The sequence below is a fragment of the Prinia subflava genome, chromosome 10 (assembly GCF_021018805.1).
Source record: "Prinia subflava isolate CZ2003 ecotype Zambia chromosome 10, Cam_Psub_1.2, whole genome shotgun sequence".
Classification (NCBI taxonomy): Eukaryota; Metazoa; Chordata; class Aves; order Passeriformes; family Cisticolidae; genus Prinia; species Prinia subflava.
In genome coordinates, this window is record NC_086256.1 from 19,439,517 (window position 1) to 19,463,083 (window position 23,567).

General features: G+C 36.4%; 1 protein-coding gene across 4 annotated transcripts in view; it reads right to left on the reverse strand.

The window, feature by feature from the left end:
* COL11A1 (collagen type XI alpha 1 chain) overlaps positions 1-23,567 on the reverse strand; it is a 131,741-nt gene that overhangs the window by 67,684 nt on the left and 40,490 nt on the right. The window contains exons 6-20 of one of the 4 annotated variants that reach the window (XM_063407633.1): positions 18,826-18,942; positions 18,124-18,219; positions 15,703-15,948; positions 13,073-13,135; positions 12,484-12,525; positions 12,067-12,129; positions 10,430-10,504; positions 9,064-9,147; positions 8,845-8,901; positions 6,413-6,466; positions 4,943-4,996; positions 4,775-4,828; positions 4,156-4,209; positions 766-819; positions 613-657 (exon numbers count right to left, since the gene is read on the reverse strand). In XM_063407633.1, the coding sequence (XP_063263703.1) occupies positions 613-657; positions 766-819; positions 4,156-4,209; positions 4,775-4,828; positions 4,943-4,996; positions 6,413-6,466; positions 8,845-8,901; positions 9,064-9,147; positions 10,430-10,504; positions 12,067-12,129; positions 12,484-12,525; positions 13,073-13,135; positions 15,703-15,948; positions 18,124-18,219; positions 18,826-18,942 (1,158 nt within the window). Of the gene's footprint in view, positions 1-612; positions 658-765; positions 820-4,155; positions 4,210-4,774; positions 4,829-4,942; positions 4,997-6,412; positions 6,467-8,844; positions 8,902-9,063; positions 9,148-10,429; positions 10,505-12,066; positions 12,130-12,483; positions 12,526-13,072; positions 13,136-15,702; positions 15,949-18,123; positions 18,220-18,404; positions 18,558-18,825; positions 18,943-23,567 lie in introns of all 4 variants that reach the window. The other 3 variants (XM_063407632.1, XM_063407634.1, XM_063407635.1) reach the window with 3 other exon arrangements.

Consider the following 23,567-nt stretch of genomic DNA (forward strand, 5'->3'; position numbering starts at 1 on the left):
CCAGTCTCCTCATGTATGATATAGTCATAAATCACTGAACACAAACTTTGTGCTTTGTGAGTAGGCAGTAGCAGATCAGAAATTTAGGGTGAAATTCCCCTCTCTGAGGCTTGATTTCTTGCCTGCAATGCAGAACTCTGTTCTGCAGTGACAGCACCTGCAGAATTCCAACTGACAGGCGTGGAAATCCTGTACGTGAAACAAGTGTAAAATACACAGTGAAGCACGGTAGTGTGAAAAAAGGAGAACCCAGGCCTTACTTTCTAATAAGTAGATATTTAGGTAACACTTTAAAAGCAACAGGGGCTTGGCTGTATTCTGATGTATCAAGGATGGCAGTGATTGATTTTACACAATCGAATAAAAAATAGCATTTGTGATTCTGGAAGCTGTATATACTTAGCTGGATATATACTTAATTCTAATCCTGTAAGTGGTGCTTCAACCCTAACAAAACTGTCCATTTGTTTGCTTTTCAGCCAGAAACAGTATTGTCTGTATACAAACACATAAAATAATTTATACCTGCAATTCAGAACAGTTCAATACAATCTGAAAAATATCTGGCTTTTGTTTGTAATAGAAACAGAGGAATAAGAAAGAATTGCTTACAGCTTCACCTGGGAGACCTCTTGGTCCAACTTCCCCATCTTCTCCCTGGTTTTGCGCAAAAGGAAAACAAGTTTTAGAAAAAACCAAACATTTATCGTGACCTTGTTCCCATTATATGAGGATTCAGATTTTCCTGTGTGAACAGCAACTTACTCTTGATCCATCTTCACCAGGTAAGCCAGGGGGTCCCTGTGGGCCACGGTCTCCCTGAAGGATAAGGAAAGTCATTAAAATAACTGCTGGAAACTTTCTGCTGCTGCAAACAATAATGGATGGGAAGGGAATTGAAAACAAATATGTTAGCTGAAGTTAGATGTGTCAAAACATGTCTTGACACAGTGATACAAATCTGTAAGTTACAGTACTCAGCAAAATCTTTCATTACCTTAGTATAAGAACAGATGAGCATTTTTGAAACAATGAATAATTTGTGTTTGTACAATTTCACTCTGTAACAGGAGTAGGACTTCGTGATGCTTGTGGGTCCTTTCCAATTCAGAATATTCTGTGATTCTCTGATTCTGTGATTTTTGGCCCCAGAACATACACAAGCTACATCTACAAAAGGTAGTGTTACCCACATTTTCCTTTGTCTCATCACCACCTCCCCTCTCCCCTGCACAATGTATTACTGCACTAAAATAAGACATGTACGTGGGGCAGAAGTTAAGAAACCAGTTGCAGGGCCCAGGAATATACTGAGATTTACTAACCACCTTTCAGAACCATGCACCCTGGCACCAGCTACTGAGAGCCTTGGGACTGGTTTGTCTGAGGCTTTGGACAGCAGCCAGAATTCCACACTTCCCCTCAGAGGCTGGGGCTTTTCAAGTCTATATATGCAGAACCTCAGTAGATTCTGGACTGTACTTTTAGGATTTATTTTTCTTTCCCAGTTCCTAAAGAGAGCTAGTGTGCTGCAGAGCTCAAACACCACTGACTGACCTCCTTCTGGGCAGCGGGCTTTGAGACTGTGACTTCCTTCTGGCATTGGACAACACCCAAGTATTCATGCTGTTTGCTTTAATTTTATCAGTGTCTCCAAGGAACCTGACCACTGCTGGGGATTCTGGTAGAGGTATATGGAGTCACTGTTCAGTGGCTCTGTTCTTTACACTTCCAAGCTTTCCTAGGGAATTTTTGGTAACCCTCATCTACTCAGAGCACATCCCCCAATCCTAGGGATGTTAGGATTTTATTCTACTGCCTGTCTGTCCTCCCCCAGCATGGAAGAGGAACTGAAATTTTATTAACTGCTCTCTAATACCTTCAAGATTAATTCATACAGCAATTATGTATTTTGCTAGGTTCTGCAACTACTCTATGTTAACTGCAGGTAGAGAATGTGTTTTTCTACATTTGAAATGACACTTCTGAAAGATGACATGAGATTTCCTCTGGCTTCCAACTAATATCCAGGTGCAGACTGACTTAGACTTTCAAATACTGAAAATGTTCATTTCCTGAAGGACTACCTTTCTCTTCTTGCAGTCACATTGTACTTAGATATAGATTAGGAGCATGTATTCAGTGTCCTGGTATTGTCATTTAGTAACAACAAGACTTCCTATCACTATCAGCATTCTCAATTTTTCAGCTCTATTTCTTCCCCTCAAGTATTCTCTTAAAGCCTGAATTTCTTTTTCCTTGGATCTATTTTAAAAGTATAAATTGTCTTGTTTTTATACTGAAGAAGAGTTGTGCATGTAGTAAATCTAAATAAGAAAAGTTCAAAGTCACAGATAACGAGGTTACAAGAAATATGACACCATATGATGTGTTTTACTCTACACTGGAGGTCCAAGAATCTCATTCAGTAACTCCTGTCTGAAAACTTGTGTTTGACAGAGACATAACCTAAGAGAGACATTCGGTTTACAACTCATATGTCCAATATCATTAATTCTAAATTCAGTCCTGAAACTTCTACTCTAAAGTTGTGTGTTTTCAATGCTGATTCTTTTACAGCTGAAATATAACTTCAACAGAAGTATCTTACTTTTCTTGCTGTATTTATTATTGCAAGCCAAAAAGAACTGAACATTTGCATTATATGTTGTCACTATCTAAGATTGCGAGAGCTATAACCAGCTTATCTGGCTTTGAACTGAGCTGCTTTCCCAAGGACAATAGTGCATACTTCTACAGATTTCCATAGAAACACAAGAATCTAGTGATTTTTAAATAGTGGGATGCAAGAATACAGAAATAAGTCATTATTTTCATTACTATTTTGAAAATTTAAACACAAGCTTATTTTTCTATTTTGGGGGTAGTTGGGGGATGGTGGGTGTTAATTTTTTTAATTTTGGGACAGAAATATGGAAAAAAATGAATATTTAAAAAAAAATTCTTTATGACTCGGAAGGTACCACAGACAAGTCTAACATTCCAGGCTGGAAAGCAGACACACACTGCCTGACTCAGGCCAAATTTCTGCTCAGGCTTCTGAGTGCAGGTAGCAAGTGCTTAATGCCGAGCCCCCTCTGCTGTTGGCCTGCTGAGCACGCTGGGCTTCCATTAGGGGATGCACTGACTGCTTTACACTCTTTATCTGAACAGGGATAATGAAAGAGGAGTAAAAAAAAAAAATCTTGATGACAGCAGAAGTTCTTTTCCCGTTGCAAACAGTACTCAAAAGCGTATCCTTGGATGCTATTAGAAAGAATTGCATTAGGGTCTGGTAGCCAACACAGCCACGTTTTTCTAGCAAGTAGAACTGTGCTTACCCATTGAAGGGTGAGGGTGAGGTAATGATTCCTTGGTCACTGAGCTTTAGCACATTTGGAAATGGTTTTGCTGACATTCCCATTCACTGTTTCTTTCATGGTGCACTGCACTTGCCAGGACAACAGTAAAGGAGGGACACTCAGCAGGGTGCTAGCACCTACATTAGGGGTGTAATCTGAAGCAGAAATCCCTGGCTGTGATTATTTCTGCACTTTGTAGAGAAAGATGAAGTCTCATTCCATAGATTTGTATGACAAAAGGAACAAGTGCTTTAATTGCTGTAAATATTGCTAATTTTTTTTCTAATTTGTCTGATTTGAGTGTGACCTTTCTTTAAGCTGCTGTTGTTCAAATAAGCCCCACTAAACAATTCAGTTTCTAATTGAAATATTCATATCCATTTTTTGAGCAAGCTTCTAAGCAAGCTAAAGTTTGACATGCTCCAGATACAGAGACTTCATGCTGATTTCCTTTCTCTATTACTCTTTCCTTTAGAGCTATGACTTAAAGTCCAACAGGCAAATTTCTAAACTAAGAAAAATTAGAGCAAAACCAAGCTGAAGATGTGATCTAAATTCTGTAGATATATTTAAACTATAAATTTATATATTTTTTGTCTATTGATTGATATTACTCAAATGTTTCAGGAAGAATACATTCCCTGATAGTACAGCTATTATTTGTAGAGCGAAAAGCTGACATTCTGTTTTAACTTTCTCCTCAGTCCTTAGTGCTGTTCTTAATGAATACTGAATTATTTCTGGGACTCTATTAGCTTAGTGTTGTATAAATGTACATATTTTTTCTTCTTACCCGGTTACCTTTGTCACCAGGGAGGCCAGGAAGACCATCAAATCCTCTGTCACCCTAGGAAAGAAATCACAGCTTTAGTAAATGACTGAATAAATAGTGCCTTCCCCCTAAATGTTAATTAGTACCCTTGGGTTGTATGTAGACTTTTGTTACTGAATGAAACACATGGGGTTGATCATATAGATCAAACTCACAAAATTTCCTTCTACAAATTGTAGCAATAGAAGATGCCACAGCTTTTCACTGTGCTGTAGTTATGCTATTTATAAAAAGAATTTTCACACTGATATGAAAAGCTTGATTCTAGCTGCACTTTGCAGTTGCAAAACTGACTTTGCTATTACTGATACTCTGTAACTGGAAACTAACTCAGAGAGAGAGAACTCATGCCCCAAGAATCAAGTTTCTTCAAAGCCAGACTACTAGGAATTACCATTCATTACCATATTTTAAATGGATGATTCATTCTTAGCTCTTGCATCTGACCCAGCTCTCTGAAACCTCAGTATTTTCACTTCAGAGAAGAATTTTGGTTGGCCTGCATGAAACTGTGTTACCTCCATAAAATCTGTCTCCTGTTCCAAGACTGAACTAAGCCTGGGGTCTCACTATTGTTTACCTTTGCACCAGGTTCTCCCGGCATTCCTCTGGCACCGTCAGCTCCAGGACGTCCCTGCAAGAACCCAATGGGGCAAACATTTGAAAATGCAATGGAATCAATTAATATTTAAATACAATTAAATAAAAACTATTTACCCAGAGCAGAACTCATCTATATGCTACCTACCCTTTTGCCAGCTTTTCCACTTGGACCGGGGGCACCTTGGACACCACGAGGACCCTGAATTTAAAGAGGGGAATACTTAGAATTCCATGAATGTCAGCAAAAAGCTAGTAAAAAACCTCACCTCAAGAACAAAGTAAGATTTTTTTCTATATAGAGCTTCATTTTTTTTCCCTAGGAGATGGATTCTGCTTCCCAGATCCCCAGTAGTTTTAAAAGTACATGGGCATCCAAACTGGCCTTAGCACTATGAATTTTAATGCCAGTTTTCGTGGGATGGCATTATACATAATGTAAGTCATTCTTTTAGTGTGTAATTTTCTTACATTCTTTTCACAGCTTTAAAGATCTCAGTCCTGTAGTTTGAAAAACCTTCTTCCTCTCATGTCAAAATTATTTTATTCCCATTATAATTATTTAGTGAAAACTAAAGAGTGCTTTCAGATACATACACAAACATGAGCTGTGCTAGTAAAGACCTCACATGCTGTCTTAGCTTTACACAACATGGGTTTAACTAGAGAGAGACCCAATTACCCCAGACTGAAAAAACATTTAACTTTCCAAACACATGTAACTTTCACTGACGACTGTATGAGCATAACTGCGGGAATTTTCTCACCCCCCCAATCCAAACGCATTTTCAGGTGAGAAAAAGCAACAGTAAGGACAAGCCATCCAAAAATATTGTGTAGGAAAAGAAAAAACATCTAAAATATTAGTAAGCAAACTGAAAGACTATTCAGAATGCTTTTTTAATTTTCTTTTTATTGTTTTAATTTTCAACTGCAAATATCCATGTGCAGTTTTAAGACAGGCACTTAGTAATGTATCAAATCCATTACACTACTTGAGATCTGGTAAAATCATTGTTCTGGATACTTATTTCATTATTTCTTTCACAATCTCCTTATTGCTTTTAGGTTTAAACTGAAAGATTTCCATGTGTTTCAGTGCTCTTGGACATGACTGTGGAGAAGTTTATATAATAGTAGGCTGAGAAACAAAACATGCACTGATTTCTAAAGATTTATTCCTGTTCTGTCACATCTTTCTTCAAAATAGCCTGTTTAATTACCAATCAAATTCAACCTCCCTCACCTTATGAGATCTGATAAGTTCAGAGCCCAAGGTGATCCAGTTGCAGACTAACATATCATTATTGAACAGAGAAAAGAGCCTGAAGTGACAATATTAAAAAAGGTTTTCAACTGATGACACTCTATGTGTGATAATTGCATTTTGTTATACAAATATTGTTACTTTCTTATTTCAGAATGAATAATCAAGCTATTGCTTTTAATTACAATTTTATATTGATCAAGCTATTGAAATTATAAGATAGCATCATAAAGGATATTTTTCTTCAATTGCATGCAGAAAGCATATAATTGATTGATTTCTTCTAATTGATATGAATAAATTTTCTTAAAGATGAAACATGCTCAAACACAACAGGGAATATTAATGTACCTGGGGACCCGGTTCACCACATTCACCTTTGGCACCTGCTGCTCCAGGTCCACCCTTGATGAAAAAAACCCAACATATGTTTAAGTATCCAAAAGCCTCTTTAAATTAAAAGTAACTTTCTACTTCCATACATGAATTAAAGGGAGAAATAACAAATAATCCTCTATTTATCAGGAGGTGTGAACTCACCATTTGTATCTACAGACTCATCTACCTTGATTTATCATTGTCTAAACACTGGGCACAAATATTTCTCTTACCAAAGAAAACTCCCATGGATTTAATGTGAAATGTAACTCTTTGTTCTGTATTACTATTTGAGAGCTAATTGTGAGCACAGTAAGAACATAAGTAGTACAATCAGATGTGCATTCGTTGTTGGGAATAAGACTGAGCTGAAAGCCATCTCTTTTTACCTTTATTTCTGTGCTGTACAGAAAATAACAGTCTCAGAGTTCAATCCAAAGATCACTGTAGTCAATGAAAAATACCCTGTCTAATCTTGTAATGAACTTCAGTGATGGTTTAATCAAGTTCTTCATGCACTTGGCCCTGAAGAAGTGGAGAATCTATATAACTACATCTCTTTATTATTATGAAATGAGGATATAGATTTAAGGTGTAAATTTTAATCATAAACAGGCCAAAACCAGATATTCATTCATACTGTACATGAAATCAGGGGCCGAATTAGTGAAAGTAAGTTAGGGGTCTTACAAAACCAGACAAAATTAACCAAAAAATCTTGGCATGCACACATGGAATACAGTCTCAGGGACAGACGATATGGGAGTTTGTTACTCTGTGCAAAGGAATAGTTATATTTTTGACTTTTGAAACAGGTTGTGACCCAAAGTATGTATTTAATATGAAACAAACGTTGCAGATGTTTGAAAACTGATAATCCTTGTATGTTAACATTGGAAGGAAGAAGAAATCTAATGGCTTGGCTTAATGCTGAGTCTCACGCCCTGGAGTAGAAAGATCCCCACTGACCTTGCAAATATTAATTCAAGTCCTAAGCAAACTGAAAATCAGATCCCAAACTGATACTGGCAGTGGAGAGAAGATTGGTTTTGATAGGTGGTGACCCCCTCTTGGGGTTTCTCTCATCTTAGCTCTGCTTTTAATTAATATAATTGATTACATTTACTATCTGTAGGCAGACATTTATTTTTATGCTATGTTAACTAAGCACGTGAACACCAGACTCAACTAATGCTAGACTAGGGCTTTGATACTATGTTTAAGACTTTTAGTAACTAATACATTACTAATGTATCTTATTGGCTACTAATTAATTTAGCAAAATAAAATTCATATAAAGAGTAAAAGCTTCAACCTTTTCATTCTTAAAAGAAGCTGGGTAGAAAAACAATTTACAGACCAAGAAACTTGCCTTTGAAACTGTAGGCAAAAAATGTTTCTAGATCAAAGAGTTGGATTTCTAGAGCCTCCTGGTGGTTTAGAAGCAAAACAACTGTTAATATTATTAATTTGTTGAACTTTGCATACAGGAATTCATGAAGGCTTTAATACACAAAAGCATGAGTATCAAAGCAGGTTATACCTCTGCTAAAGGCATCCAATTCACTGTCACTATCATACCAGCCTTTGCAAAGTCCTCCTTGCTTACAGCAGTTCCAGAGTTTTGTCTGTACAGACTCAATGTTAACCTGCAGGTTTCTTAAATTAAATATAGAGTTGGAAATAGTGTATGAGTTTGTTATATAGAGCAAATATATTTGACTCATTTTAAGTATTGCATACCTAACTGTGATGAATCAGGAGTCTGTGAGCCAGATTCTCTGCTTGGTAGCTACTATTTACTTTGGAAGAGTTACTCTAGAAAAGAATTGGTCTTGTACAGATCTGCTTAAAAATGCAAATGTACACACTTTGTACAAATACTAAGGTTTTTTAACATCTACAGGGCCATCTCCAGATCATTTGGTGTTAGCAGTTGAGTCAAATTCAGGACTGAAATAGAAAAGTGTAATTGTTTTAGGAATCTGTGACTCTTGATTGTTTATAGGAATGCCTCTTACAAACTTTTCAGGTTTAGCTTAAATATTGAGTAAAGGTGATTCTGCAAACTCTTGCTTTAGTATCTCTTTGTGTAGAGTTTCATATTTAGTACAGCAAATTGTATTAGTAGTATTACACAGATGATTTGCTGTAAAGGCATATTTATGTAAAACTTTTGTAAGTCCAGCAGTGTGTTCTGTCCAAACCCCACAAAACCTACAACAAAAACTCATTTAGTATTTAGATTGCATTGCAGCTCTTGAATAAGAATACAAACTATAACTTTAATTACATAATATTGATTTCAAATAAGTACAAAAACAGAGGAGTAGACAGGGCCAGAATGAGATCTATGGGCTACATCACCATGTTCTTAAACCTGAGCCCCTGTTTTGTCTACTTACCACAGGACCTGGTCTTCCAGTGAGTCCCATAGGACCGGGTGGACCTCTCATAGCAATCTGAGAAGACAAACAGAATACCAGGTGTCAAGAAAGAGCTGCCAGCCAGCATTTATATTCTGTACTAACTGAGTTTCAGAATGTTTTAGCAAATACCCCCCATCTTTGACTTCACATCCTGCAGGACTTTAAACAAATTAGGTTTTGGCTACTTGTGCTCACCCTAGCTTGCTGAAGAATAGCTTGTGCTTGAGCTTCCTGAGCTGAGATTGTCGGGCCCTTCTCACCATCTCCACCAAAGCGGAACTGCAGGTACCAAAACAAGAAAAATATTTAGAATTTATCAAATATAAATCTTACTTTCTTGTTGCTTGCTGCAACAGTGCAATCTGCTTCAAAGTCACAAGGTCACAGTCTTTAGATTATTCTACTAACTTCAGAAAATGGCAGAATGGAGATCACTGCATCCAACATGACTATGAAGTAATTGGTGATTGTAGCTGAAGTCTAAATTTAATCCCTTATGAGAAAATATTTTTCTGATTTCATAGGATTTTGGTTTCCATTTGTTTGTTTGGTTGTTTATTTAAAAGAGAGGCTGAAATAGACTTTACTGGCAAAACGTCAATAAAAATACATATCAAAATTAATTAATTCTCTGGACACTGGTAGTTACCCACATTAAAAAGGTAATTTAATTTAAGGCAGACACAAATTTGAAAAACATTTGGTATCTCAAATAAAACAGTTTTGTGTAATTTCTGACAACTTCAAAATAAATTACAGACTAAAAATTTAAGTGCTCATTCCTGTGCTCCTGTACTGTTATTGCTAATGAAACTGCTGGCAGAAGCTATGCAATGTTTCAGAAATGCTAGGCTGCAACAAGAAGCACAGCTTTCCAAAGGTATGGCATAGGCACATTGGGTATCAGGGTCATGGATCTTGCACTGCCTACAACAGTTTGTCCAGTTTGCTCATGCCCAGAGTGGACACAGATCTTTTTCATCCATACACACACTTAGGAATAATTAATTCCAAGCACACAGTGCTTTTCGTACCCCAGCATAAGATACTCGAACAGCTTTGGGCTTGTTCCTCCACCTGCTAAAACAGATGGTGTTTTGCTTTGACTCCAGTGGGAGCAGAGCTGGCTATGTGCATATATTTCCATTCAAAGGATGCACTGACTCTTCACAGAGGACACTGAAGTCCGATTTGAAGCATGGAATATTTAAAAATCTCCATGTCAATGAGACTCGAAAGCACACAAGCCTGTTGGGAGTACAGGCCCTCTGTACAACAGCAAACTCCTTGTTTCAGACATAGAGTAGCAAAATATAATTACCGTTAAAAATATAAGGTAGTTTTCACTTGTGTAGGTTCCAATCTGTCAGCCATGCAGGAGCTAAAGCATATGTTTTTTTGAGGAAAAAAAAGCCACCATAGATATGAATTCCAAAAGCTTACACCATAAAAGAAACTGTATTATTCTCTCATTCCCCAGACAAAATTAGATGAAAAAAGAAAATTTCTTGAAAGACACTTCCAGTTTTTGTAGGCTGCTTACCCTGTAACCATGACTTACCGGCAACATTAACATGGTACCTGGGGGACCTGCTAAACCATCAGCACCAGGAAGACCAGGGCGACCAGGTGGACCCTAGGAGAGCAAAGACATGAGAGAAAAAAGGTGAGAACAAAAAGATTATAATGTAAGAGAAAACTTTTGAGTCACTTATGTAAATTTACACTCATAGAATGGCTTCAAAAAGACCTTGAAGATCGAGTTTCAACCTCCCTGCCATGGGCAGGGACACCTTTCACTAGACCAGGTACCTCAAAGGCCCATCCAACCCTGCCTTGAACATTTCCAGGAATGGTGCAGCCATCTGGGCAACCTGTTACAGGGCCTCACCACTGTCAGCATATGGAATTTCTTCCCAATATCTAAACCCGTTCTCTTTCCATTTAAACACCTTCCCCTTTGTCCTACCATTATGGGCCCTTGTAAAAGGTTTCTCTCCACCTCTCTTGCAGCCTTCCCCCACAGCTCAGCTTGTCTTCATAGAAGAGGCACACAAGAGTGGCAGAGGGGCAGCACCACCTCACTTGACTTGCTGCTCACGCTTCTTTCATGCAGCCAGGATACGGTTGGCTGCAAGTGTATGTTACTGGGTCATGTCACACTTCTTGTCCACCAACACCCCCAAGTCTGTCTCTGCAGGGCTGCTCTCAACCCATTCTCCTCCCAGCCTAATTGCTGCAATTATATGTTTGTGTCGTGTCTGGTCCATGACAGGCACATGACGTGCTTAGTCAAGAATTTCCTTATGAGGAATTTAGTTAGCAGCCAGTTACAAACTAAGTACTACCGATAGTTCAATTACTAGGCGTTAAAATTCCCATTTTAGAAGTTCAAATTCTGGAATATTTAATTGATCTACAGGACAGAAGTATGAAAGAAATGTGGATGTTGACTTACTAGCGAGGTAAAACATTGCTGGGATTTAATATTATCTCATTATACAGTGATAGCATCTTCTCAACATCTCTACATATAAATACAGCCTAAACATGCTGAATTTACTGGTAAACTATCACTCATAAGACATAGGAAAGTCTTTTAGTAGCTGATTTTCCTCAAATAAATATTTAGGCTGTTTTAAAATTGTTTTCATGGTGGCAGTAATAAAAGGCCTACGAGAACATGAAGACTAAAATAATAGCTTAAATTTTAACTAGTTTCATGACTGGATAGGTTTCTCAAGCCATATATTATTTAATATGGCAAATAAATTCTTCCAAGATCACCGAAATATTATTCATCACTTCCAATATTCTCATGTTTTGACTCTGAAACCCTTTTTTTTCTCTATATTTGTACATATTATAGCTGAGGCCATAATGATTTTTTTAAAAATCATTCAAATCCATACAAAATGTTTGTATCTGTTACTTTAGTATATTTCAAAACACACCAAAACAGAAAAATATAAACAAATCAGAACTTAAACTTCTTTCTGTATTTACAGTACATTTTTCAACTGCTAAGAAAATGCTTGTCCAGATTCTCAGTTGATTTGTTTAGCTGAATGAATCAGCCTCAATTCCACTGAAGTTTCTAACCTCTGGATCTATTTCAGATCAGGAACTAACTCACCCTTGTAGCAATTATTGCAAGATACCCCATGAATGCATGGGATAATCTGTTTGTTGACTTACCCTTTCACCAGGGTCACCTGGAGGACCAACGGGACCTTGTAGACCTGGGGGACCTGTGAGACCCTATAGAAAATGAATGACATAGTTATGCTGAATGCTTGCAGACTTCTGAACTATTTTTGCTCTGGAAAGTTATGATGAACACATATTTGGATAAAATAATTTATAAGACACTATATTGTTTTTTCTTATGAAGATCTATAATCAACATTCGAAACTTATATTTTCATGTGCCCCCAGCTTATAGCCTGCTGTCACTGAAAATGGGAGATGACCCTTTTCTGTATCCTTCTAAAAGTGCTGGGTCTGAAATACATTTGGGAGCTATAATAACACCAATATTGTGTTAACTAGTGAATAGAAAAGCACAGTGGATAAATCCAACACAATAAAGGAAATTGTGATTAATCTACTTACAGCAGGTCCTCTTGGTCCTGGTGGTCCTTCAATGAGCATGCCCTAGGGGTGAATGAAACACAACATCATATTTATTAGTTTGTAGAAAAACAAAAAATATTTTCATCTGAACTAATGAAGTCTATATTTAGAGTTTTGATAAACTTTTCCAGGACTCTTCTCTGTACAGTTACAGAATCGGAATCTGAATTGCTGCATGGCATTAAAGGTAAGGAAGACTTCCTTGCCCTTCTGAAACCTCTAGTGACAGCGTTACCTGTGCCTAAGCTGAAAGTTATCTGGGTAGATCTGTCTAAGATGTAGTTACTGGATGGCCTGAAGATCAGATCAATGATCTGTTTTCCTCTGCACAAGATGGTCTCTTTTTTAAGTAACATGTGGTTAGCCCTTCCCGTAACCGAAGGAGTGGCTGGAACAGGCCACTGTCAGTAATCACTTCATACCATCCACATCACAGGGATTGTTTCAGAGTTGTGATGGAATATGTGGATGCTGTCATCCTATCAGGAACAATGTTTGATAACGATCCATTAACAGTGAATATACGTTACACAGTGCTACTGAAAAACTCCCTGGCATCCATACTTACAGGTTCAATCACAGCTGGTTCTCCCTTTTGTCCTTTTTGTCCATAAGCCCCATGTCCTGTCACCTGGCCAGTGAAAAGAACCCCAAAACCAAAAATAAGTAGAAGGTTTAAGGAGCTGGTACAATAAAGAATTGCAGCAACCTGTAACTGAAAGCTAAAGCTGGAATTGGTCTGTACTAGCAAAAAAATACATCACAGGTACAAAACATATAAATCAAAAATACTTAATACATGAGAAATGGAAAATGCAAAAACTGTATGCATGTTTTCTCCATTATTGGATATTGTCAATTTGTACTTTTTGAATGAAATGTGCATCCCATGCTTTACATTAGAACTTTGAAATTAGAATCTAAAATTTCTATGTGCAAGTCACAACATTGTTTCTTTTCTTATTTGATTAGAAATGTTCAATTGACAATAATCCTTCATGGCTTTATGAATTAAGCACCCTAAAGTAAGATGGAAAGAAAGATCCCTTGGTCCAATATGGGCAGTACCTTTCAAGCTCTTAATTCCATTCATTAGACATCCACAACACGTAAAGTAACCTGAGAAGGGTCTGTGATTTCTTGGCATGAATGAGAACGGAGAAAAGTGGCACTGTGGACGCTAAAGAATATTTCATGGATAACCCATGATGCCTCGTCACTACCTGAGTTAGCATCAACTGCCAGATTCTTTGAGAACCAGCTCTGTGGGAAGTTTTGGGTTCAGGATTAAGGTAACAGAAGTATGTAAAAAAATATGTCAATAACACATACTAATGGAAGAAACAGATTCAAGTTCCAAACAAAGAAAAAGGAACTGATTTTTGTTTTAACCGTGAGATAATGTATTTTTCTTCAGAAGTGCCTCTCTTGATCGCAAACATATCCACTAGAAATTAAGTTCTGACCAGTTTAAAATTTAAAATGCCTTTTTTTTTTTTTTAATTTCAATAGAGTGATTCAACCTTTACTCTAAAATATCTGGGGATTAGTAAGAATAGTAAGGATAATGTTACAGAATTTCTATATGAAATATTTTCAAATGTTAAACCAGAGATTTACAGACAGTACATTTTGCACTGATTTATAAAGGCATAGATCTCACTAGTAATGATGTTCATAAACTCATTTATAGTTCATAAAAATCAAGTAGCAAGAGGTATAGACAATCATGTTTCATTAATATAAATTATTTGTAAAAAGAATGATATCAGGGTCTTCATCTTCGGAAATATTTCTCCTTTTTGAAAGCTCCCAGGTACTGAGTACTTTCCATCTTGCCTTTTTTTATCATAGGTAGAACTTCAGTTATTCTAAATATGTCCGTATGTCAAAGGAAAATTACACATCTCTGGTTCAGCACATGAGAACTGTAATAAAGCTTGCACAGACCAGAGCCTGTGTTCTAACTCAAGATTCCTGACTCCTTCAGCTTTGTATCAAGGCATTTTAAGTTGAAATTTACACCAGAGGACAGAGTCTACACTGTCACTTGCTTAATGCAGGCACAAATGGTGCCTTATGGGCTCTTTGCTCCACAGATAATCTGACCTTTTCTGTGTCATTCTGCCACAGTGTCCCCATCTGGGCTAGAAGGAAAAGAGTGCACTTGTATCACATTGCACAGATAAGGATCATTAAAAATACAATAACCCCAACAGGGCTTAGAAGGGAGCGGTAAATGAAATACAGAAGGATGGCTTTCAAGGTTGGCAGAGAAAAGCATCCTCACAGCATTTGCTGTTACTTCTTGGACCCTTTGTAAACTGAAGTTTTGTCTTTGTGAGGAGAAAATAAAGATAAGACTGAGTAAATAGTGCAAACAAAATTCTCATTTTCTGCTATATTGAGGGTCTTCCTAACTAAAAAATACAAATGGGATTTTTTTTTCATTCCAGTCTTAGCCATATTAGTTTTCTTTGCAGCTTCCACAGCTGGTAAACTGGTAAACAAGGATATTGGCACAACTAAGGGAAAGCCTTGCTATTTAGCCTATGATTAAGTCAGAAGGAAAGAGAGCTATAAAACTCAGACTGAAGAGCATGATTCACAGGATCCACCATGTCATCCTATCTTTCTTTATATATACTGAGCTGTTAAATCACTTCTACAAGACCATAAAACTGTCACCATTGACTAAGCTTATTTTCATGAAAGGGTTCAGGCCTTAACCTTCCCACTCATGAATTTTCTTCTTGGAAAGCAGCAAAAGCCATAGGAGTCTAGACACCTATATGCATTTTGATTTCTTAAGGTAATCATATAAAAATATTAATTACAGCACTTGTACCTGCATTAGAATGTATTTTTTTCCAGCTTTAGCTCTAGTTCAGAAAGATTTTTAAAACTGCTCATTTTATAATCCATTATTTGAATTCTACCTCCTCTTTCCTTTCCCTCCCATCTTCCGCCCTCCCTTACTCCCTTCAGCAAATGAGACAAAAATCTTACATGACAAAAATAAAAAGTTCAAGATTACTAAAACAAGAAGATGGCCTTGATCTAAAGGCTATCAGAAATGAGAATATATCTAATACGTACAAGAAGCTCTGGATCAGGGTCTGTGTAGTTCTGAGACTGTGCAATTATAAAAGAATTGCTAAATTAGATGAATCTGCATCATGCCTCCAGTCAACTTACGCTTGTTTCTGTGATATCGGTCTCTGCAGGAACACCTGGACCAAACTCCTCATTAGTGGAATCAGTTGGTTTCTCTTCATATTCTTTATATTCATAAAAATCATATTCTCCTAAATCTCCATCTACCAGCAGATCAGATTCACTGAGGTCTACTCCTCTGCTTCCATATTCAGTTGCCTCAGTTTTTTTATCATAATCCTCTCCAGTTATGTATTCTTCAGCAAATACTTCTTCAACAGGATTTTGCTATTCGTATCAGTAGCAAAGATTTGGGAATAGGAGGAATATGTGGGTTATTGTTAGTAAAGCAATGTAAGCATACGCTCATCCACCATGATGACTTGTCAAAAGAAGAAAGAACAGTAGAACTACAGCATATTGTCTTTTAATTAGAGTCTGAAGGAATGGAAGCTCAGCCTTTCAGAGTAATTAAAAGATCTTTGTATAAGTAGTACAAAGAAGTAATGTTTTCATACGCTTTGGTTTTTTATTTCCAAAACCACTGAATTCAGTATATCCAGTATTATGTGTACTGCTTGCGTAATGTTACTTTAGTGCCAAATATAGCTGAATTTCGCTGCTTGGTTTCACTCTTACAAGTATTCATGAATGAACATAGGCAATGAGCAGTGAATAAGTTCAGATCTTTTTACAATAGCAATGTGGAGGAGGTGCGAGCATCACTTTAGTGAAGCCCAGCCTTTTTAATTATTTTCTGTCTATAAATACAAATGCTAAACTAAACTTCTTTTCTCCTGTTAATGATTTTGAAGTTTATTTACCAGTAAAAGTCATGACTCATGTAGGTCATGGTAATTTCTGTATTTTTTGTCTGAGTCAAAGTTCCAACAGTACAAATCAGAATTATTTAAAGATTTCTGAAATCTAAGCTTTCATCTCAAAGTATGTAAGCTGTCAAACCAAGCAAACAACATCAAAGCACTAAAGCAGTTTAAAAGAATGCTATATTTGAGATGTACAAAACCAGTTGTGAAATAAAGGAGGATCGCTTTATTCTGTTATAGAGGTCTTTTGATAATTTTGCATATAGGATAATTTTGAAAGAAATTGAAGTTCAGATATTGCCAATATAAAATGATCAGACAATATGAAGTAGTATGATCTTGAAAATATTCAGAAGCTAATCAACATCCAGTCTAATTAAAAAATCTTGATCTAATAATGACATTGAAATATATCGCAATTAAATAGAAGGCCAGATTCTGATTTAACGCTTGTCTAATTCCATTAGTTACAGGAACCCGACTTCTACCTTACAGCTGGAATAAACACAGAGCCAATTCTAAGCCAAATTTTACCTTTATGAAGAAATGCTCTCACCAAGGAAAGCATTTAGCACTTTGAATCTACCTCATTGCAGCTCTACTATTGTACAATCAGCTTAGAATTGCCCAGGAAATGGAATGACTTAGATACATCTGTTGATCAACTTGTGAGAAGCAAACATGAGACTGAACGCAAGAATGCTTTACAGCAAAATGAGTAAAACATACCTCAGTTCATCTTCATCTTACATGATACATAGGATGAAAACCACAGAAAAAATGGGGACTCTTTTTCTCTTTTCAAATATTCAGGGGAAAGGGGAGAAGGGGAGTTTTGTACATCTTTTAAGCAACCATCTTAATTTTGAAAGGAAAAGGTAAAAGAAAAATTAGAACAATGCTTCTTAAAATCCACCATAATTTTTCTAACACTAGTGCTGATTAATATGCAAACATATTAATCAACACTGGCTTAGGTGCACTAATTTTAACAAAATAATGTTTAGACCTGTTATTGTGGCTTTCTAGAAATGCATATTCCAACGTAAGTCAAAATAATAATTTTATCTTTTTTCACAGTTCAAATTAAAATGTTTCTTTGAATAGAGCAAGTGAAAAATCAAATAATTTGTGTATTTTTAGCTGAAGAACTATGAAAAGGAAACTATGGTTTCTGACTCAACTTCCATATGCTGCTTCCGTGGCAGCCATTCTTTGTCTTGTGTTAGGCTCTTTTTAGGGTGCACCTTAAAAATTACAGGAAAAATTAGAGACTCCTCTTCCTATTAGATCAGGAGGACTATGTCTAATATCTAACCTAGTTTATGCTAGACATAGCTTCAGTCACATCCACACTGAAAGCAGCAACACTACATCCCCACACAATATACCACTGAATTATTTCTAGAATCACGAACTCTGCAGGCTGAAGATTTGGCAAATCTCTACAGAATTAGTGGGAATGCTGCCCAAGAAAATACTAGTTTCTGATACTGGCTGAGAAAGCATAAAATCACATTAAGTGCTGGTAGAGTTTGTATCGTTCATGTAGAAATACATCCTTTTAAAATGCATTTGTACTTTTTTATTGACTGAGACCTGGTGGGACAAGTATTTTCTTGAGAGTCCCCATTACCTCATTTGCTTCAGTAGCTCTGGAGGGAGCTTCTGTCTGGGGCCCATAGTCAGTTTCAGCTATGCTATAATCTTGAAATCCATCAATAACGTTGGCCTAGTATGAAAAAAAAATAAATTATTAAAAGAAATCATGTATGAAAAATTCAAGGGGTATTGCTGTTATTCAGGTTATGGTATTAGCCAGATGTATTCATCTAGTGGGGTTAGGTAAATTTTTTTCGTATTATCAAAGATCTTCCAGTCTTGGTCTGGGAAAGATCTTGATTATTTCTTGGCTACCTTTACCCCTAGTTTGTCTTTTGTTGCTGCTTGATAACTTTTCTTCTTCTTGAATGCATATTTTTCAGATTTTTTTGTTGTGGCCTTTTGAGGTTTGTCCTTTGAGCTAGGGGCCACTGTCCTCTTCTTCTTTTTGACCGTGGCTTTCTTTTTCTGCAAACGTTATGAAAGATGGAATGGGAAAACATAAATAAATGAAAAGAAAATTGAGAAAGAGTGAATGAAAGAAGGGTAACCAAATACGAGATGAATGCTGTCAGCCATGAGACCTTCCATCTCCAACTGAAAGCAAGGGTTACAGCTCCAAATAAAGAAATGAGTGAGAGGAAAGCATTAAGCTCATATACAAAGACACAAATTGACAAACCATGTGGTAGGAGACAGCTGGACACCACACAACAAACAGATCAGATTCTGTTACCTCTGTTTGTGCTACTGTCTCTTCGAAAAGTGGCAGTCCCTCTGTTACAGAATCAGTTTCTTTATAATCTGCATCCCCATACTCATAGTCATATTCGATAAAATCTTCTGGTGTGTACTACATTGCAAATGGAAAAATATCAGGCATTCCCATGTTAGTGGTAGCAAACTAGATTAGCAATACTGGAAAGTATCTTCACCTTTACTTAGGAATAAAGTTTAACAAAATCAAGGCACTATGAACAATTCAATATAATTATCCATATGGGGAAAAACCTCACAGCTCCTTATTTCTTTCAAAGCACAGTACAAAAGTAGTAAAAAAAGTAAGTAGTAATGCCAGGAAAAACTTCTCTTTTATTGGACTGCAAAGAAGCAGCCAGGATAATTTTGACTACTGGGAGCACCAACAGATTTTTGCAAAACCATATATTTATTTAATCTTTAAATTTCAAATAATACCTCTTTTACCTGTATTTTTTTCAGTTGACCAGAGGAGCAGAGATGCCAATATCTGACATGAAAAAATAATTTCAGATACAGGAAAGAGGCCACAGCTCACAAGTAAACTTGGCTATCTTCCTCTTGTTCGATGTCAAGCTTGAAAACCAGGGCAGCTCCATGCTATAAATTTCCTGAGCGAATACCTCACTGCTGTAACTTCATTTCAGATTCAGCTTCTGTAAATTGCTCCATAGCTCTGTTTCTATAATTTTTATCAAATGAAGATTTGGTACACAAACTTTTACGAGAGAAAGTAGCTTTAGAATTGGCTTGTGTAGTGTTGTGAGCACAATCTAGGGAGCCAGGAACTCCTGAGCTGTACTCTTAGCTGTGCCAAGAAGATCCTGGTCTCCATATTATCTGCACCAAGAACAGCTCATCAGAACTGAGAAGAAAGGGCAGCTTTAGACTATCTTTCCACTCCTACCATGCTTGAAGCTACAAGAACTGGTTGGTCTGGTAAATTAAAGCAGACCCCTGGTTGCTACCAGTTCTCTTTATGTGCCCAGGGAGCCAAAAGAAGGCAGAATTGTGGCTAGAGTCTAGACAAGTGTTTGCTTTCCCTTTGGGAAGAAATATTCAAATATGCCTCATGTGAATTGTCCCTTCTGAAATCTCTCTCCTGTTACAAGTCAGCATCATTTTCTGTAAAATGAAGACAATACCTGTTTGTTTCATTATATTGATGAGAGAGATTTAGTACTCTTCCAAATCAGTCTGAGGATTCATAGAAGTTATCATTATCAGAAAGAGATGGACATGTTAGAAGAAATTATAAACTAAAATAGATCTCCATATTCCAAACTATATTCTACCATGTGACCAAAACATTGGTTTAACTCTGGCAATGTTTTTTGACACAATTTTTTTATTTATGATCTTAATGCCCAGAAGGTGATTTCCTCAGCAAGTATGAGACTAATGCTGAAAGGCCCTTAATCACTTAAAACTCCTTTAACATGGGTTTCTATTACTCCACTCCTGTGACTCCTCAGAGTCTTACTATGACCAAGAGCTTTTCTTAAAAAGAAGACAGATTTTTTCCAGAAGGCAGATGTTTTTGTTCAATTGTCCTTCGATTATTTCTACCCTTGCACATAGAAACTGATTAGTCATGAGGTTTGATAAACATTTAAAATGGATATAAAATACTTTTGGTACTCATTCAATATGTATATTGCACATTAATAAGAGCACTTCAAACTACACTGAAATAACTAAATACCGTTTTAGGTGGAGAACGTCCTTTTTGTGAAGTATATGAGCACTTTATATCTGCTTCATATAACGTAAGCAATGCTTTGATTTTATCAGTGGTGTCTTTTCCATTACTGATAGAATTTGACACTATTTACTATTTATATTTTTCAAAACCAGCAGCATTTTAGACTTAACATGGTAAGTTATACGTGATTATTCTCCCCCTGTTCAGCAAATTAAGATTCAGTTCTAACCCCAGTGAAGTCAATGAAACATATTTGACCCATATCTGGTATTGTTGAAGGGCCTCATGTGCAGCAATTATACATTCACAGGTCTGTCAAAGTATAAAAGCATGTACAATGGCTCGTACAATTCTGGAAATGCAACTCAATAAAGTTTGTCTCTAAAGTGTGTCACCACCACCCGAAAAAGAAAATGCAACGGATGAGTTTCTAGGAGACCACAAGCAGTCACAAAAAGGAAATAGGGAAGAATCACATAGACAAAATTGGACTTTTTGAAATAGTTACAGAACAGTAATTGAAACTGCAGTATGTATTTGTAAATTATAAAAAATGTCTGCAAGTGATTTGCTTATCTTCTCTGAAGAAGTCCACACAAACTAGGTTTATCTACAAGGCAAAAAAAAAAAAAAAAAGACTCTAAATTCAGTCTTTTCACCCTAACAGTGGTAGCCAATTCCATACTTTTAAATGCTCCCTCAGCCAAACAAAATGAATCAAACACTGTTATGCAATTTTTACTGGAACTCAAGCAAAAGACACTACCTATGTTAAATAATATCCAGTATCTTAAGAGGTAAGTGTAGCAACATTTTTGAGAGAACTACCATGTCATTAGCCAGATTTAAGTTTAATATGCTGTAGGAGTTTGTTTTAGTAACTTGTAGACACATAGATTCCTCCTCAGTAAGCATTGTAAACCTATTCTGAAACTGGAAGAATTCATTCCAGCAGTCACTTTGACCAACTAACAATTAAAATATAGCTCTGTCTTGCTCACTATTATAACTGTTTTGCAAATCTCAGCTTTTCTCTAGGTAAGCTGAATGGCTATGCTGAATTGTGCCAAGCATATGACTAATAAAATTGCAACAGTGGGTTACAAGTAGTTTTTCAGAGGCCATAAACTAAACAGAAATGTAGATCAGGGAAAAAAAAAGGAAGGAAAAAAATACCTGTGCCAAGTATGCTAGTATTAAAAAGAAAGTAGTGAATAAGCTGATATTTATGCTAAGAAGCCTAGTTCAAAAAGTCAAAAATTTATGAATGAGAACTAGAAAACATAAAAAAAAAGTGCAAGTATGTGGACAGAACTATTGCATCATGCATAATCACACATCATGCATAATCACACAGAAAATACTTTTGGGTATTGTGCTTCACTCATTTCTGTTAAAGAAAGTGAAACTTTCCCTATTTGCAAAAATTTGATCTCAAATACAAGAGTATATTTTGGTTGTACTGATATGCAGGCACACAGAAGGAAATAATAGGGATGGATAAGAATTGGGGAATGACAGTTTCCATGCTGGAGTGAGATTACTGCCAAGCAGGTGAAGATCTTCCACTTTAAAAGCACAGTGTCAGAGGGGTATTATGAAAATTCTTGAACTTACAAGCTAGGACATGTGGCCACTATGCCAAAACCATATTCCAGTAGTTTTAAAATTGCAGTACTTTGTAGTCCTACTGATACAAGGAAAATGTGTAGTAGCCTAAATGTTCTACAAGATAAACTTCATTCTTAGCGATCTTTCCTTTACCAAGATTTTTTTTTTCTGAAAGACTAGCAACCCTCATCTTTGACAACAGCCAATAAATAGAGAATATGTTTTGTATTGAACTCAAGGACTCCTGCTGCAAAGAGTTAAACATAGATGCAAAATCTTCCAGGTGTATTTCCTGACGCAAAATCTGTCCAGATGGAGGGACCTATCTCTACACTCCCAGCTGATGTAAAGATGCACTTTAGAAATATGATTTACTCACAGAATAGTTTTACCAACTCAACCTGATGAAGGCTGTTCGCTGTTTTTAATACTAGGACTAGAGAAGGACTAGTCAGGTAAATGAAGACAAAACATACAAACTTAATGGCTTTAGTCACTTGTTGTGAAGCTGGCAACTCACACGTACTCTGCCATTCACAGTTAAGACTGGGTATGTGGCACAAACCCCTTCTTTTTCTGGAGCTTCACAACCAAAGCTCACCTTCATCAGGTGATGAGAAACGGGTATGATCCACTCAGTTTGACCTCAACAAACCTTGACAAAAGTTCTTTTACATTTTGTATATGCAACACCCAGGCACTGCTGTCAGTTCACAAAAGTTGGCGAGTTCAGAGAAATCTATCATAGTTGCACTAATAATCAAGGATAGATAACAAGAAGACTCTTTAATATATAGGAGAAAAGAAATTTAAAATAAATAGAATTTAAAAAATAAATACTAGGTTAAACTCAGTGAGGGATTACAGCTAAGAGACATCAGGTAAGACATACTTCAGATGTGATGTAATTTTCTTCCTCTTGCTTTTTGATCTTCTCTAGTAAGACCACCAATAGTTACTAAACAGCCATTCTTGTAATGAATATTGCATATGACTATTTTCTTACAAATGAAAGGAAGAATGAAACCTGCTGCTTTTTGATGGGACAAAATGTTTCCATCATGACCTCATGCTTTTTTCACCAGAGCGATTATATTACATTACCAGATCATCATGCAATTCTAATTTAAAGAGATGAACTGTTTTCTTCATCAGATGAATTTTAGAAGCAGAGGATCAGCAGTATGCAAGACCTATTTGAACTGGGAAATAAATATTCTGAAGGAAATCTTACTTTGGAAACTGATTCGTCTGCTATCCATATTCTAAAAACCTAACCTCCCATTACAAAATGTAGTTTTTAGCAAATGTTGCTTCATATTTCTAAATTACAATAATTAATAAACATAATTCTAAACACAGCACACTCATAAGCTCAATTTTTCCATTTCCTAAAGATTATG